This window comes from Mesocricetus auratus, unplaced genomic scaffold (assembly GCF_017639785.1).
Source record: "Mesocricetus auratus isolate SY011 unplaced genomic scaffold, BCM_Maur_2.0 contig_13260_pilon_obj, whole genome shotgun sequence".
Classification (NCBI taxonomy): domain Eukaryota; kingdom Metazoa; phylum Chordata; class Mammalia; order Rodentia; family Cricetidae; genus Mesocricetus; species Mesocricetus auratus.
The window spans coordinates 5,532-20,170 of NW_024430566.1; the positions used below are offsets into that span (position 1 = coordinate 5,532).

At 39.1% G+C, this 14,639-nt stretch overlaps 1 protein-coding gene and 1 pseudogene across 1 annotated transcript; both read right to left on the bottom strand.

Moving 5' to 3' along the window:
* Nucleotides 1-2,357: 2,357 nt before the first annotated feature.
* LOC121138079 lies at nt 2,358-6,706 on the bottom strand (annotated as a pseudogene).
* A 513-nt stretch (nt 6,707-7,219) lies between these two features.
* LOC121138078 (zinc finger protein 431-like) lies at nt 7,220-10,818 on the bottom strand. The gene is made up of 3 exons (XM_040740892.1): nt 9,244-10,818; nt 8,991-9,051; nt 7,220-7,856 (listed from the first exon to the last, which is right to left on the bottom strand). Exons 1-3 carry the CDS (start codon nt 9,275-9,277, stop codon nt 7,343-7,345), a joined length of 609 nt encoding a protein of 202 aa, XP_040596826.1. The 5' UTR covers nt 9,278-10,818; the 3' UTR covers nt 7,220-7,342.
* Nucleotides 10,819-14,639: the final 3,821 nt, after the last annotated feature.

Here is a 14,639-nt window from a genome sequence, read left to right on the forward strand (position 1 = left end):
ACAGCCGTTCTATGGTTTGTATTATATTCCATGCCAAGGAACTGGTTTTGCTCTAATTGCTTTGCAAGTCACAAGAACTTTTGAAAACAAGTTTATCCCCAGTGTTATGGGTCTATTTGGGTGTGTGGGAGAATATCCCCTATGAGTATATAGGTGGCACACCAGAAAAGGGGTGTCAGATCCCTTGGATCTGGAATAGCAGATGGTTAGGAAACTCCCAATTTGGGTTGCTATCTGAATTCAGGTTATGCCCAACAAGAATACTTGCTAAGTGACCTGCCCAGCCATCAGAGTACTTTTTATCCACTAAACTAAGGATTTCACAGTTTAGCCATGACATCAACAACAAAAATGACATATTAAATAAGGAAGAGTAAACAAATGATCCCTGGGAAATTGATGCATTTCTATTAATATGTTGGATATGCAGGCACACATTTTCACCACCCATAGAACTTCCATAAGCCTGCCAAAATATTCCAGACTGCACACAACACACCACCACACACTGCTGGTTCCATATCCTGCTCTAAAAGTTGGGAAGAAGACTTCAGCTTTACCAGAGGCCAGGTCACATCGAGGGACCCCAGGTAAGACACCCATCACTACCTAATAATCCCCCTTAAAGCCCGCCCAGCAACCTGACTACACTCCCTACCTTGGGCTCCACACAAGGTCCCACAGCTGTTCTAGAGGCCAGCGTGGTTCTCATGACCCCCAGGAAGACACTCCTAAACTCCTTCAAGTCTGTCCAACAACTTCAGTGCATCTCAACCACTAAAACCCAATCTCAGCCTATTGCTTTGGAAGATATTTTTGGCTATTTCAGAGACAAAGAAGGTCCAAGGAACTATACAGGTAAGACACCACCCACATCCAGCTAACAGGCCAGCAACACCAGACAGCATAGCTCTGGTGGCCTTACAGGAGGTGAGGCTACTCCTAGGAACCCCAGGGAAGACAATGACCACCACCCACTAACCTCATTTAAGCCTGCCCCAAAAATCACAGACCTGATCATCCCTGGCTCCATATCTTGGTTTACAATTAGGAAGATTTCTGCTTTACCAGAAGCCATGCCAGATCTAGCAATTCCAGGACAACACCTCGATGAGAATACAGCCTTACTAGAACACAGGCCAGGTCTAGGTTCCCAAGCAATAATAGGTCTACTGGAGACCAGCCTGAACCTAAAGACCCCAGAGGCCAGACCAGATCTTTTAAACACTGCTGTTTTCTTCACTCATTAATACCATCTGTAGGGGTGAGCCCCACAAAGCTATCCACCCTAAGGGCAGGAATAAGGACATTTAGGATAAAAGGAAGTGAAAGAGAAACAAATTCCTCTGATTCTCCTCTCTTCCTCTGGAAGATGGCCACACTTCTGACTCCCCATCCTTTGTGTGTAAGTTCTTATTCTGGTAAATAAATATTATATTCCATATTGCATTGGCATTCCACTTCACCTGTCCTCTTGAGTCCACAAGCTTGTCCTCAACAAATAAAAATTTAAGTTATTTTCCTATTCAGGCAACCATGACTATAATGGCCATGAGAATTCTGATACTTTTTAATACAAATCTTTATTGCATGGATAATATACTGAGTTTTATGGGCTCCATTGCAATTCTGCCAATTTACGAGAACACTGTATACTGTAGATACACATGAACACAGGGATAGAAGAAGAATGTCTGGAGAACGTTGTTTACTCTTTTGTTTGTAGTAATATGATTGCTTGGGTGTAGGTAATATGTCCAAGAGCCTCAGAATACATAGAGTAAATGTGGGTAATTTTATATCAATGATTAAAATACATCATGATTTTAACAAATTTTAATTCATATCTGTTGTAAAATCCCAACCTACTGCTATCAGAGATTACTTTGTATGCTTCTGCACAATAACATGTCATGTTCAGATTCACTGTTAAATTCTGGAGCAAGTTTTACTTTCACTCTTTGCTTTTTCAATTAAATAATACATACTAGGCTATCTTCTATGTGAACATAACAATGTATTCTGTGTGAGTAAACTACATTGCAGTCCTCTTTCTGTCTTCATACAATGTTTCAGATTTGTTTCACTTTCACACATTTTTTGTAGTTTGCTAAACAAAGACTACTTGGAATAGTTTCTTTTAGCCCTTTACGCTTTTGCAAACAATAGTATTAAAATGATGTGTATTCCAGACTATGGACACCCCCATGGAGGGCCTCACCCTCCCTGGGGGAATGAGGGGATAACGGGGGAGGTTGGGGGAGGGCACGGGAGGAGGGGAGGGAATGGGAGAGGAACCTTGAACTGACTTGTGAAGCAACCTCGTTTCTTATCTAAATTTAAACTGGAAAATAAAATATAAAAAAAATGATGTGTATTCAACATCATGAAGACGTCGGGTATGTTCAATTTACAGCATAAATTCAATACTATCCATAGAAATTTTTCAACAAATTACAACAGTAAATCGGATTCCAAAGCTATGTGTCACATGAAAAAACACAGAATTCTCAGCAGGATTAATAAAAACTGGTACACATTGACATAATTTTGTTCTTTACATAAATCTACAAAAATGAAGAATATGCACAATATTTGTGAACAAATGAGGGTATACAGAGAAAAAGCCAAGAACAAAAGAAGAAATATAGTCACACTTAAATCAGAAGACCTAAGAAAACTCAACCAGGAAAATGTGAACTTAATGGAACCTATGATTGAGCCTGTATAAAAATTAAATAAAGACTTCAGAAATCTCACAAAAGCAACTCAAAGTGAACCCTAAACTTCTCTATTTCTGACCCTCCAGCTACTAGTGATGTCTCTCCCACACACAGAGGCCCCATACTCTAGAGGTCTCTCTGGAAATGGAGGTGATCAGAAATATTTCCTATGGTTATGCATTCCCTCATTACCCACTGTAGTTTCTAGCAAACCCAGTCTGACTGATACACACACACACACACACACACACACACACACACGTTGAAAGATCCTGCATCCTGCCACATGGGTTATAGCACAATATGTGGAATCTGCCCTATTAACCTGCACAACACCATGTACACTGAAGGAACCTCTGTAGCCCAGAAATTCCTTTTGCTCCCTGGGGTTGAATTTCCCTGAATTGTACTATTGTGGCTAGTGGTAGAGGGAAGCTAAATGCACTCTAGTCAAATATTTCTGAAGGATGAGCCCCCATTACCTCCTTTATACCAGTTCTAAACTGTTTGCAAACCTTGTCACACGTAACTGAATGCGGAATGACAAGTTGAGAATTTCTACAAACCAGACCTTCAGCGTTCCAACCTTCCTTCCCACTACACACCAAAGCATTGCCACTCCCCCCTGCATTAAGGCTGACACGGCATCCCCTCATAGGAAATGGGCCCCAACAAGCTAGCTCATGCACCAGGGATACATCCTGGTCCTACTGGCAAGGATCTAATGTTGTCAGGAACCAGAATGCACCTTCACATACCCACTCAATCACGCACTGACAGTACATAATTACAATTAAAATAACACACTAAACAATTTTTCAATCATGAAAGTTTTTCTATTGTAACCATTCATTCCTGTAACACAGGTGTTGAGGTATCTGACAGCTTACTTAGAGTTTTTCTTCATTGTGGATTGGTATATGTAACTGAAAACAAGCATATAGGCTTGAGGTCTAAGTTGATGGTATCATTTGGGGAGATTTAGGAAATGATGCCCTTCTGGATGAAATATGTCCCTGGGGGTAGGCATTGAGAATTTGCATCCAAACACCATTTCCAGTTCCCACTCTGCTTCATGCTGCAGGTTGAGGGTGTGAGTTCTTAGCCTGCTGCTATAGCTTCCATTCTGACACTACTTGCCATGCCACTTTCATGGTGATTCTGCATCCCTCTGGAACCAAGATGCCAAATTAAATTCTTTTTTTTCCAAACTGATAAATGACAATTTTATTTTTATGCATAAAGGTAGATGAGAAACCATTACCAGTTCTATTAAAACTGAACATTTCAATTGAAAAGCATAGTATGTATACTTCTTAAATACCATTTTCTAAAATACAGCTTTAAAACATCTAACATGCTTGTGTAATTTCAGTACAATGGCTTCAAGACCAAGTATACATATTACAAGCATCCAGACTGGATTACAAATTATCATAGTCAGCAGCAGCAGCAACATCATCATAATTTTCACATTTTCTTTTCAGCGCATTTGCTGACTCATTGGCTGTATTTTGGTATACCGTATTAGTAGTAGTTAAGAATGTTTTTGGACCCAATCAGTGATGGATTAATCAGAACATTCTGAACTGCTGATGTTGCAGGAATTGATGCTTTCACAGCAGGGGACTGAGAAGCAGGCATCTGGACTGTAAACCTTTGTCCTGTGAGGGCCACTGGAGTGCATACTTTAGTTGAGACATGACACAGTTTGTGGAGTTGGTGTGCCTAGTGTGGGAGTACTTGGTCTGCTAGAAACTGAACCAACACTTAACCTGGGAACTGTTATTCTTCCTGCAGGAGCAGATGCCTTTTTCTTTGTCAAAGACTTAAGCCTATAGTTACACAGTACCTATCGGGTGGCGCTCTAGGACCTGAGTATGGCTTGATCAATGGCAAAGGGGTTTGATGTCTTTGTCTTGCAATACCTAATAAAAATCTCTTGGGGGAGGAGAAGTGAAAGACTGGTCCGCACGGCACTAATATAAATCCCTCGGGGGAGGAGAGGTGAAAGACTGGTCTGCACGGCACTGAATTGCCAATCGCACATCATCTGCATCAACAGTAGCTTTCTTGGCTTGGCTTGAATAAACTTTAGCATCATCTAGAATTGAGGTTACACATCGGAAGGCAAACTCCAACATCTGATTTATAACTCTCGGCTCATATCCTGTAATCTCCATATCCTTCAGGATCTGTGCCATCATCTGTGCACCTTTCGGCATGCTCTTGGGAGAAGCCATCTTGCCAGACTCCATGATGTCTGGTGATCAGACTTAAATCACCACCCACATTCATGTCCTTCAGTCCTGATCTTGATGCAAGTTCTTTGCCTAGAATGGTCTTTCTGACCCTGGTGTACCAGTGAGCATGATGTTTGGAAGGCCAAATTAAATTCTTGTAAGTTGACATAGACCTTATATCACAGGAACAGATAAGAAACTAAAACAAATCCCTAAACTTTTACACCTGAATTAGATATTTCAAGCAATTGAAGAGAAGTATAAAATCTAAAGGGTTACATTATCCTTTAAATTCATGGTGCAAGTGTTACAGCTCTGGAAGGAACCGTACCCTGACTGTCATGAGGCAGGCTATACCTACAGATTAGAAGTATAGGTATTGGATACCTACAGTTGTGAGGAGAAAGGAATCCTGACTGGCAGATGCCAGCCTATGCATGAAGCTGTGTTCCAGTGGGAGATGGTCTCCTGCAGGGAATAGCAATCCTGCTCCTCTCTGAGAGAGAGCCATCACAGCTACAGGCAAGAGTTTCCAAGCAGAGATGTCTGTTGCTGCCCTGCCCCACTCCCCTCAGGGAGATTCCCAAGAGGTATCCATGCCCCTCTGCTCTGCTCCAAGGGAGTTTCCTGGCGAGATGGATGTTTTTCCTCAGTTCCACCCCAAACTGTTCCTACTCTGCTTCATTCAACTATAGCAGAAACCACTGCAGAAATCTATCAGTCTGCTTGGGCTCTGGGACTAGGTTGCTCATTCTGCTCTGTTCCCCTAAGGGAGTTTGACAACAGAGGTGTTCATTGTTTCTCTGCTCTGCCCTGCTAAGGAAGTTTCTGATCAGCTCACATGTAAGGTCTTCACCCAAAATTCATTCCAGAGATTTGCTGGCAAGGAATGGCTGCCTTTGCCAGAGTGGGAAAGGCAACTGCCAACTGAACAAGCACATGCCTTACATAGGACTTCTTGGGATGGACATCTTCCAGGAATAAAATTTTCAGGGTAGAAATTGGTTGGATTTCAATGCCTGTGCCTAACCAGTCCCAGAGACTGGCTGGACTTCATGCTCACAATTTGCTTGGTTTCAATCTCAGTGATCAGTTGGTTTGCACTTACTTGGTCAAAAGTAGAATGTATTTCCTTGGCTCTGGATTCAGGAAAAAGATGTGTTTCTTTCATTGGTCCATTCTAACATTTTGGCTCTGGTTCAGGGCTAGAGCATTTCTTTGACTGGCTCTGGATTAGGGGCAAAGAGTGTTTCTTTGGCTCTGGCTTAAGGGCAGTGTGTGTTTCTTTTGCTCGAGTTTCAGGGCCACAGTCTGTGTTTCACTGGTGCTGTTTGCAGGATCGGTGTGTGTTTCTTCAGCTGGCCCACTTACCCTACACACAGGGTTCACAAATTGTTTTTTTTCATGAGTTTGCTAGTGCAAACAATATAAAAACAGATAGCATAATGCTTGAACAGATTGTTGAAACCATTCATTTTTTTCCTACAGAATAAATACTGTTTTGAAATTGATTATGTGTTAGCTAAAGACCTTACCAAATTTTTTATAATAAGAAGCCCTTTCTACACTTTTCAGGTACTCAAAGACTATTGTAATATGCAAAAGCTTGAATAGATTGACTGAACACAAAAAAGTTTTACTCCTGTATATATAAAGGGTAAAACTTTACCACACTGACTATTTTTATAGGGTTTCAGTGAAGTATGATTTCAAAGACTACTGATAAGTGCATAGGCTAAGAAAAAATTATTATATTCATCAGGTTTCTCTGCTGAATGTGTTCTTTTATGCCTTTGAAGTTGACTGTCACATATGAAAGCTTTACCACACTGATTACATCCATAGGGTTTTTCTCCAGTATGTGTTCTTTTATGCATTTGAAGAGTACTGTGCTGAGAAAAGGCTTTGCCACACTGATCACATACATAGGGTTTCTCTCCAGTATGTGTTCTTTTATGCACTTGAAGATGACTATGACATGCAAAAGCTTTCCCACACTGACCACATTCATAGGGTTTCTCTCCAGTATGTGTTCTTTTATGCATCTGAAGAGAACTGTGATGAGAAAAGGCTTTACCACACTGATTACATCCATAGGGTTTCTCTCCAGTGTGTGCTCTTGTATGCGCTTGAAGATGACTATGACATGCAAAAGTTTTACTACACTGATTACATTCATAGGGTTTATCTCTGGTATGTATTATTCTTTTATGCATTTGAAGAGTACTATGCTGAGAAAAGGCTTTACCACACTGATCACATACACAGGGTTTTTCTCCAGTATGTGTTCTTTTATGCATTTGAAGAGTACTATGATGAGAAAAGGCTTTACCACACTGATCACATTCGTAAGGTTTCTCTCCAGTGTGTGTTCTCTTATGCACTTTGAAGATGACTGTGACATGCAAAAGCTTTACCACACTGATCACATTCATAGGGTTTCTCTCCAGTATGTGTTCTTTTGTGCTTTTGAAAAGAACTGTGATGAGAAAAGGCTTTACCACACTGATTACATTCATAGGGTTTCTCTCCAGTATGTGTTCTTTTATGTACTTGAAGATGACTATGACATGCAAAAGTTTTACTACACTGATTACATTCATAGGGTTTATCTCTGGTATGTATTATTCTTTTATGCATTTGAAGAGTACTGTGATGAGACAAGGCTTTACCACACTGATCACATTCATAGGGTTTCTCTCCAGTGTGTGTTCTTTTATGGACTTGAAGATTTCTTTGATGTGCAAAGACTTTACCACATTGATTACATTGATAGGGTTTGTCTCCAGTATGTGTTCTTTCACGCCCTTGAAGATGACTGTCATATGCAAAGGCTTTAGCACACTGAGTATATACAGAAGGCTTCTCTCCAGTTTGTCGTTCTTCATGCCTGCAAGGATAATTGGCACATGTAACAGCTTTACCACATTCAACACACTGTTGAATCTTTATGTCTGGCTGAATTAATTTTACAATTTGGTTCAATTTCAAAGAGGTTATCAAATCTCAAGATTTTATCACTGTGTTTACACTCATGCTGTTCCCTTTCTTGTAGGGTTGTTTTGCATCTATGATGATACCTCTCATTGTAATATCCTTTATTACATGCTTCACATTTACAGAATCTTTTTTACTATGGGAGACTTTTTACATATTTGAAGAGAACTGGAAAAATTCAGATCTTCACCACCATTATTGCATTCATAAATTCTCTTATAGTGTGAGTCAGACTATATTTTCTAAGTGAACTAGGACAGAGTATTTACACTGTCGTAGTACCCGCAGGGCTTTTCTGCAGTGTGGGTATGTTGAAGTGAAGCTGAAAAATTAATTACTTATATATTGAATCAAATACATACTCAATGGGAAGACTGATACTTATCTTATAATTTTTTCTGAGATACAGGTATGTGATGCCTTTCTGTATACGATGTTTATATGGCTTATAAGCAGAGTAACATATGTTACACCTTGTAAAGGAAGAATAACTAATAAAAGTTTCCACATTGAATTCGCCCAGTTTGAATTTATGTTCCTCATAGACTTGTCGTATAGGGATTAAGGTTTCTCCCCAACAAGTGTCCCTTGATTCAAGACCAGAATTGCTTCTCCCACTAAACTTAACATTAGCATAGTCACAACAAGTTTATGAGTAACACTAGGTTTACTATAGACTATTTGCTTATTAGAAGGTATTGCAGATGTAGTTATTATCTCCTCAATGAATATACATTTTGTAATATGAGTAGTATGAAATAAATGGATTGACTGTTCTACAATCATGGTGCTGTGATTAAAATGGTGATATCTATTACAGCATTATTTCCCTGTCATCTTCCTTAAAAGATTGCCTTGCAAATGCAATTCAACCAACCTGAAATTGAAGTTTACAGTTTTAGAATTTAATAATAATCACTGTACTTTAAGCTGTGCTTATTTCCACTCTTGCTTTTGTTTAAAATTTCAAGGACACATAAAAATTTTTGAGAGGCACATTTGTATCATCATGCACTTGAAAAATTACCTTTCATGTCTTTTAGAACTTTGACAGTGTTCTTCCATATTATGGTCTTCCCATTTGTATCCTAAAATATAGTACAAGAAAGTATATATTACTGAAAATTAAGTAAAATTGAATTTACTGTCTTCAATTAACCATAAAACCATGACTGACTTATGACCTTATTCTTCTTACTCAATCAAATCACAGAAGAATATTAATAACCAAGGGATAGTTGTCCCTTCATTTTAAAATGTGCATGAAAATTCGGTCTTACCTATAGTAGTGAGGTTCATGTAGGTCTCAAACATCACATTTTGGTAGAGATTCTTCTGGGAAGAGTCCAGCAAAGTCCACTCTTCCCAAGTGAAGGCAACATGCACATCATCATAGGTCACTGAATTCTAAAATATCCCGGACATATGTACAACAGAAAACATGATATTTGCAATATTGTAAATGTATACTTCTTTGACAGCATAGTCATATAATTCTTATGCACTCCATACTTATTCTATTATACAGACATTATAATGTAATCACCAAGTCACTTTAGAAGGAAAGTGAATAGCATGGTCACCTCTGTCATTTTAGTATCCTTTGAACAGGATATCACCTTGCAAGAGAAATGCCTATTAACAATCAGAAAGAGAGAATTAGACAGATCAACAGTAAAGAGTACATATGAGAGAACTGCATGAACAATTACTACCTATAAAAAGGAAAGTAAGATGGACAAACTGGGTGTATTGGCCAACACCTTTACCACCAGCACTCAGAAGACAGAGGCAGGTACATTTGCCTCTGAGTTGAATGTCAGCCTAGTCTATGCAATCAGGTCTCCAGGACAGACAGAAGTACATATTGTCTCCCATGAAACAATCAGTCAAAGAAATACAAAGGAGAAAAGGAAGTCAGAGGCTTTTACTGAAGTTCCTACAAAGAGTTATGCATTCAATCCAGTTCTGTACCTATCTTCGCGAAAAGAGCAAGACGGATGGTGGTGAGCAATGGTGCAATTATTACAGCCAATGTAAGTGATGGGACAGGTATCCTCTCAAAAGTCTCTATTTTCGGGCTCAAGGAAGCCCTGAAGATACAAGGAATTAGTGTAAAAAAGAAGGGTCTTAAACAATTCTTACAAGGAACATGGAGGTTGTAACTTATAGGGGAGATGTTTGTCCCTAGGGGACGCGAAATAAATAAACAGATAAATAAATAAAAGGTGGTGACTGCCTTCAAGATTATTAAGGGAATGTATAAGACAAAAATTGTTGTTCAGATGATTGTATATTTACTTGTGTGTGTTTTGATAGCCAGGAGAGCTAAACTGAAGCAAAACTGCAGAGGATTTTGGAATTTAAAAGTTTTAAAAGACTCCTTCCCCTCTCACAGACGCCACTGCTGCAGCAGTATCAAAGATGCTGCGCCAATTTTTAGGGAAGCGAAGGTGCTACCTCGCATACTTGCAGAACAACAGGAAATTATTTTCCTCTGAAGCGGTTAGCGGAGACCTCCACACCTACTGAGGAGGGGCCAGACCAAAAAGAACATACAGGCAGAGAGATTAAAATGATTATAAAAAGAAAGTTATTAAGTATCAGGACAAGAGTCTTCACGTCCCTCATTTTTAACTAGAAACACAGAGAGGCAGAAACCTAGTGGTAAAATTCAGCAAAGGTAGGAGACTTGAAAGATTTAGCAAAATCACTCTCACGAGAGATAAGAACTTTTCAAGGTTCCTCAGATCAGAGAAATGTTCCTTTGTCAAAGGAAGAAGCAAGCACAGATCAGCCTAGGGGAAGGCACCCCTCGGGTCATGGCCGGCAGCTGGCAGGTCGGTGTCTCCAGTATAGGTTAGTGCTGGGGAAGCAACAAACAAAACAAAACAAAAAGAGAGAGCCCCAAACCTTCCCTTTTGTTATAAAGTGCTCGTTGAGGAAGGGCAATACAAAGATATAGATCAGCAGCTAACTCTTGATAGCAGGGTACGGGCAGATTAGCCCAGCAGCCAGGAGAACTCAAAACAGACTTTCAGCCACCAGGACTCGGGCTGGAGGTTTTGGAAAAAGCAAGCAAGGAACTAAGGAGTTAGTTCAAAATTTTGTCTGTAGGCTAATACAAACATCATCTAAGGGGAGTACAGGTATGAACCTTTTGATTGAGACAGCTAGCTTATGAAAATGCTAATACCGCATGCCAGGCCATGCTAAGACCTTGTAGAAAGGAAGGCGGCACAAATGAGTCTGTTAAAGGTTTGTTCGGATGTCAGACTGGCAGGAACTTAAAAAGTCCAGGGTGCAGGAGAGAAAAACGGCAGCAGGTAACCTACAGCAGGCCAGCCCAGGCCCAAAGGCCAGGGGCGAGGAAGGTCAGAGCCAGAGCCTAGGAAGCTCACAGCCTTGAGAGCTGCTGCCATGGCTGACGCCCAGACAAATGTATAGAAATGCTATTAATACAGCCAGTCAGAAACTGTTTTAAGACCTTATAGAAAAAAGACTACATGGATAAATTTGGATTTGTTCAGATTTTGGATGCTCATAATTCAACTATATGGCTATAGCAAGAGACTTCAATTAAGAACCTAAGCAAGAGGATAGATGAAAGAGATGTGTATATGATCTGGGTGTATAGGCGTGGTCATGCCAGTATATATGGAATGTGACGTGTAAATGCGTGAATGTTGATGAAAGCAACTGTTCTAATTGCCTTGGATATGATTAAAAGGATACTTAAATCACTTTGAATATAGTTAAAAAGCTACCTAAATTGCTTTAGATAGGGCCAAAAGCAGCATCCAGCCAGTCAGGTCAGTGTCTTAACAGGAAAGATGAAAGATTTAAGCCTTCAGAGCCAATCAATAGAAAACACCAGAAGCTTACGGCATAGCCTAGGAGCCAAGAAAATATGTATGGATTATTCTATGAAGTTTAAAACGAGAGGATACAGAGATCCTCCTAAATTTTTTATGGTTAACAAAAAAGATAATCTAGCAAATAAAGTTAATACATGATTTAAAAAAAAGTTTTTTCAAAGAACTGCCTCTTCGTCAGGCCCCACCCACAAAGGTGTCTGTGTAAATGCAAATTAGAGCATGTCAGCTAAGATGCAAACGAGGCCTTGTCAGCTAGTGAGAGGCTTAATGGTTGGATCCAAAAAGACTACTTGCAAATTTTGAGTGATTTTTCAAGTTATTTGGGACATTTGTTATATTCTAATAAAAATTAAACCATACTTGGGACATATGTTATAGTCTAATAAAAATTAAACCTCAATTTAAAAAATTAAAAAAGATAACTTACAATCTGACAATCTTTTAAGCGATTTTTCAAAAATTGTTGGGAAATATTCAATGGTTGTGTCCTTTAAAAAAGGTTCTAAAAGAAAATAGTGATCCCAATTCACCTGGGGGTTGACTAAGGAAGGTAACAAGGTCAGGTGTTAGAAAGTATAGTCTGGCATCAGCAGATGTTATATTCACAATACAAAACCATGGGAAGTTCATGCTGTTTCCCCAGCCAAAGTGTTAAATCCTTATTTTAAAGCATTAGCCTGTATGGTGTGGAAATACCATATGGAATCTGGGAGATATTTTGACAGAGAACAAAGCATAATACTGTTGTGCCAGGTTTACGGGTTCCCAGAGACCAACCTAAGGAATTGACAGTTCTGATGCAAAGGAAAAAGGTTCTTTACTTCAGGCTGGTCAGATTGCATTTCTCTCCAAGACAGAGGAGATGAGATGCTCACCAGCAGAGCATAGACGACCCAGAACAGAAGATCAGAGAGGAAATAGAAACCAAGGAATAAAAGACCCATCCAACAAAGACAAACTGAGAAATAGACATATAGAGCCACAATCAGCTTAAAACCAGCATAAGAACAAAATCAGCAACAACCAGAGTAATGTTGCTATCAGATTCTAGCTATCCTACTGCACCAAGTCATGAATATTCCAACACAGATGAAGCACAATTGGGTTAACATCAATTTTATAAAGATGATAGACCTTAAAAAGGAAGTGAATAAATCCTTAAAGAAAGCAGTGAAAGAATAATAAAATCTCATTAAAAAAACAATCAGTTGAAGGAAATGAATGAATCTCTTCAAGACCTGAAAAGGGAAATAATTGCCACTGAAACATGCAAACTTAATGGATTCTGGTAATGAAAATCTAGATAATCAAACAGGACATACAGAGGCAAGCTTCACCAAAAGAATCCAAGACATAAAACAGAATTTCAGTCTTTGAAGGTATGAAAGAAGAAATAGCTACATTGACAAAGAAAAGTTTAAAACTAAAAATTTCCTGAAACAGGAAATCTAGAACACTATGAAATGACTAAACCAAACAAAACAGAACACAAAGAGAAGAATCTCAGCTCAAAGTCTCAGAAAAAAATAGTATCAAAGAATTCATAGTGAAAACATTTTCTAACCAAAAAAGTACACAGTGATGGGAAGATTTCCACAGATCTACAATAATGACACAAACTGGCAATCTAAGCAATAGATTCAATGCCCTTCCCAGATAATGACTACCTTGTATGCCATACTAAAGCCTTCATCCAGTGGCTGATGGAAGCAGAGGCAGACACCCACAGCTAAACACTGAATTTTTGAATTCCTGGAAACCCAGTTTCAGAGACGGAGGAGTGAAGACCAAAGGGGTCAAGACCAGGCTGGTGAAATCCACAGAAACACTGCCCTGAACAAGGGGAAACTCATGGACCCAGACTGATGGCTGAGAAACCAGCATTGGACTGACCCAGACCCCCTGAATGTGTGTACAGTGGGGAGACCTTGGTAATCTGATAGTAGATCAGTACTTATCCCTGTTATCTGAATGGACTTTGGCTTTGAATTGTTTGGTCTCTGAGGGAAGGGCAACAGCTGTTAAAAGACATTTGATAATAAGTGTCGCTGGATTAATCCAATCTATATATTTTTAAAATGCCTTGACTTCAAAATTTAAGTCTAAGGACAAGTTGCTTTGTAAAAGGGGTTCTGTTTTTGTTTCCACAGATAATGAAAAGCTTTGAATTCCTTCTAGACTAATTTGGTTTGATCAAGCAAGACTCGCTGAAGCAGTGGCCCAGGTGATCCAACATCCAAAACAGCTGAGGCCATGCAGCCTTGCAGACTACTACAGCCAGGATTTGGCCAGGTTTCTGAGTTTTCTCAGGATCCCACCACGGTATTTTCAGTGACCACAAACAGCAGGAAGCAGTTTAGAGAGAACAATACACACATTCCCAAGTATTGTTTTTTTTTATTTAAATGGTGTTGGTTGTAAATGGTTAGTGACCACAGCCAATCGCTTTTTAAAAGAAAAAAGGGGAATATGATATAGAAATGAATACTTTGCATTGGTATTGATTTTGATTTATTGATACAAATTTAGGTAAATTTGTTAAAGGTACAATTTTACACTTGTTTAGATATTGTATTTATACAGCTCATTAAAATGTATAATTAAATACAGATGATAGATAGTTACCTATAATAGTCAAAACTTATGTTAGTTATATTTTCTAGATATATTTCAAGTGGATAGATGTTCTTTAAACCTTTTAAAGACCTATAAAACATGGCATTTACTATGGTTTATGGTTTTTCTTGACAATGAGATGCAAATGCTCCTGGCCAATACCAATCATGTCAGAGAGAAAG

Excerpts from the sequence above, each read along its gene's own strand:
- LOC121138078 (XM_040740892.1), bottom strand. The coding sequence starts at position 9,277 with ATGTTTGAGACCTACATGAACCTCACTACTATAG. Across the intron at positions 9,052-9,243 it reads CATGAACCTCACTACTATAG|GATACAAATGGGAAGACCAT; the intron begins GTAAGACCGAAT and ends ACTATATTTTAG. Across the intron at positions 7,857-8,990 it reads AGTTCTAAAAGACATGAAAG|GCATGAAGAACGACAAACTG; the intron begins GTAATTTTTCAA and ends TTATCCTTGCAG.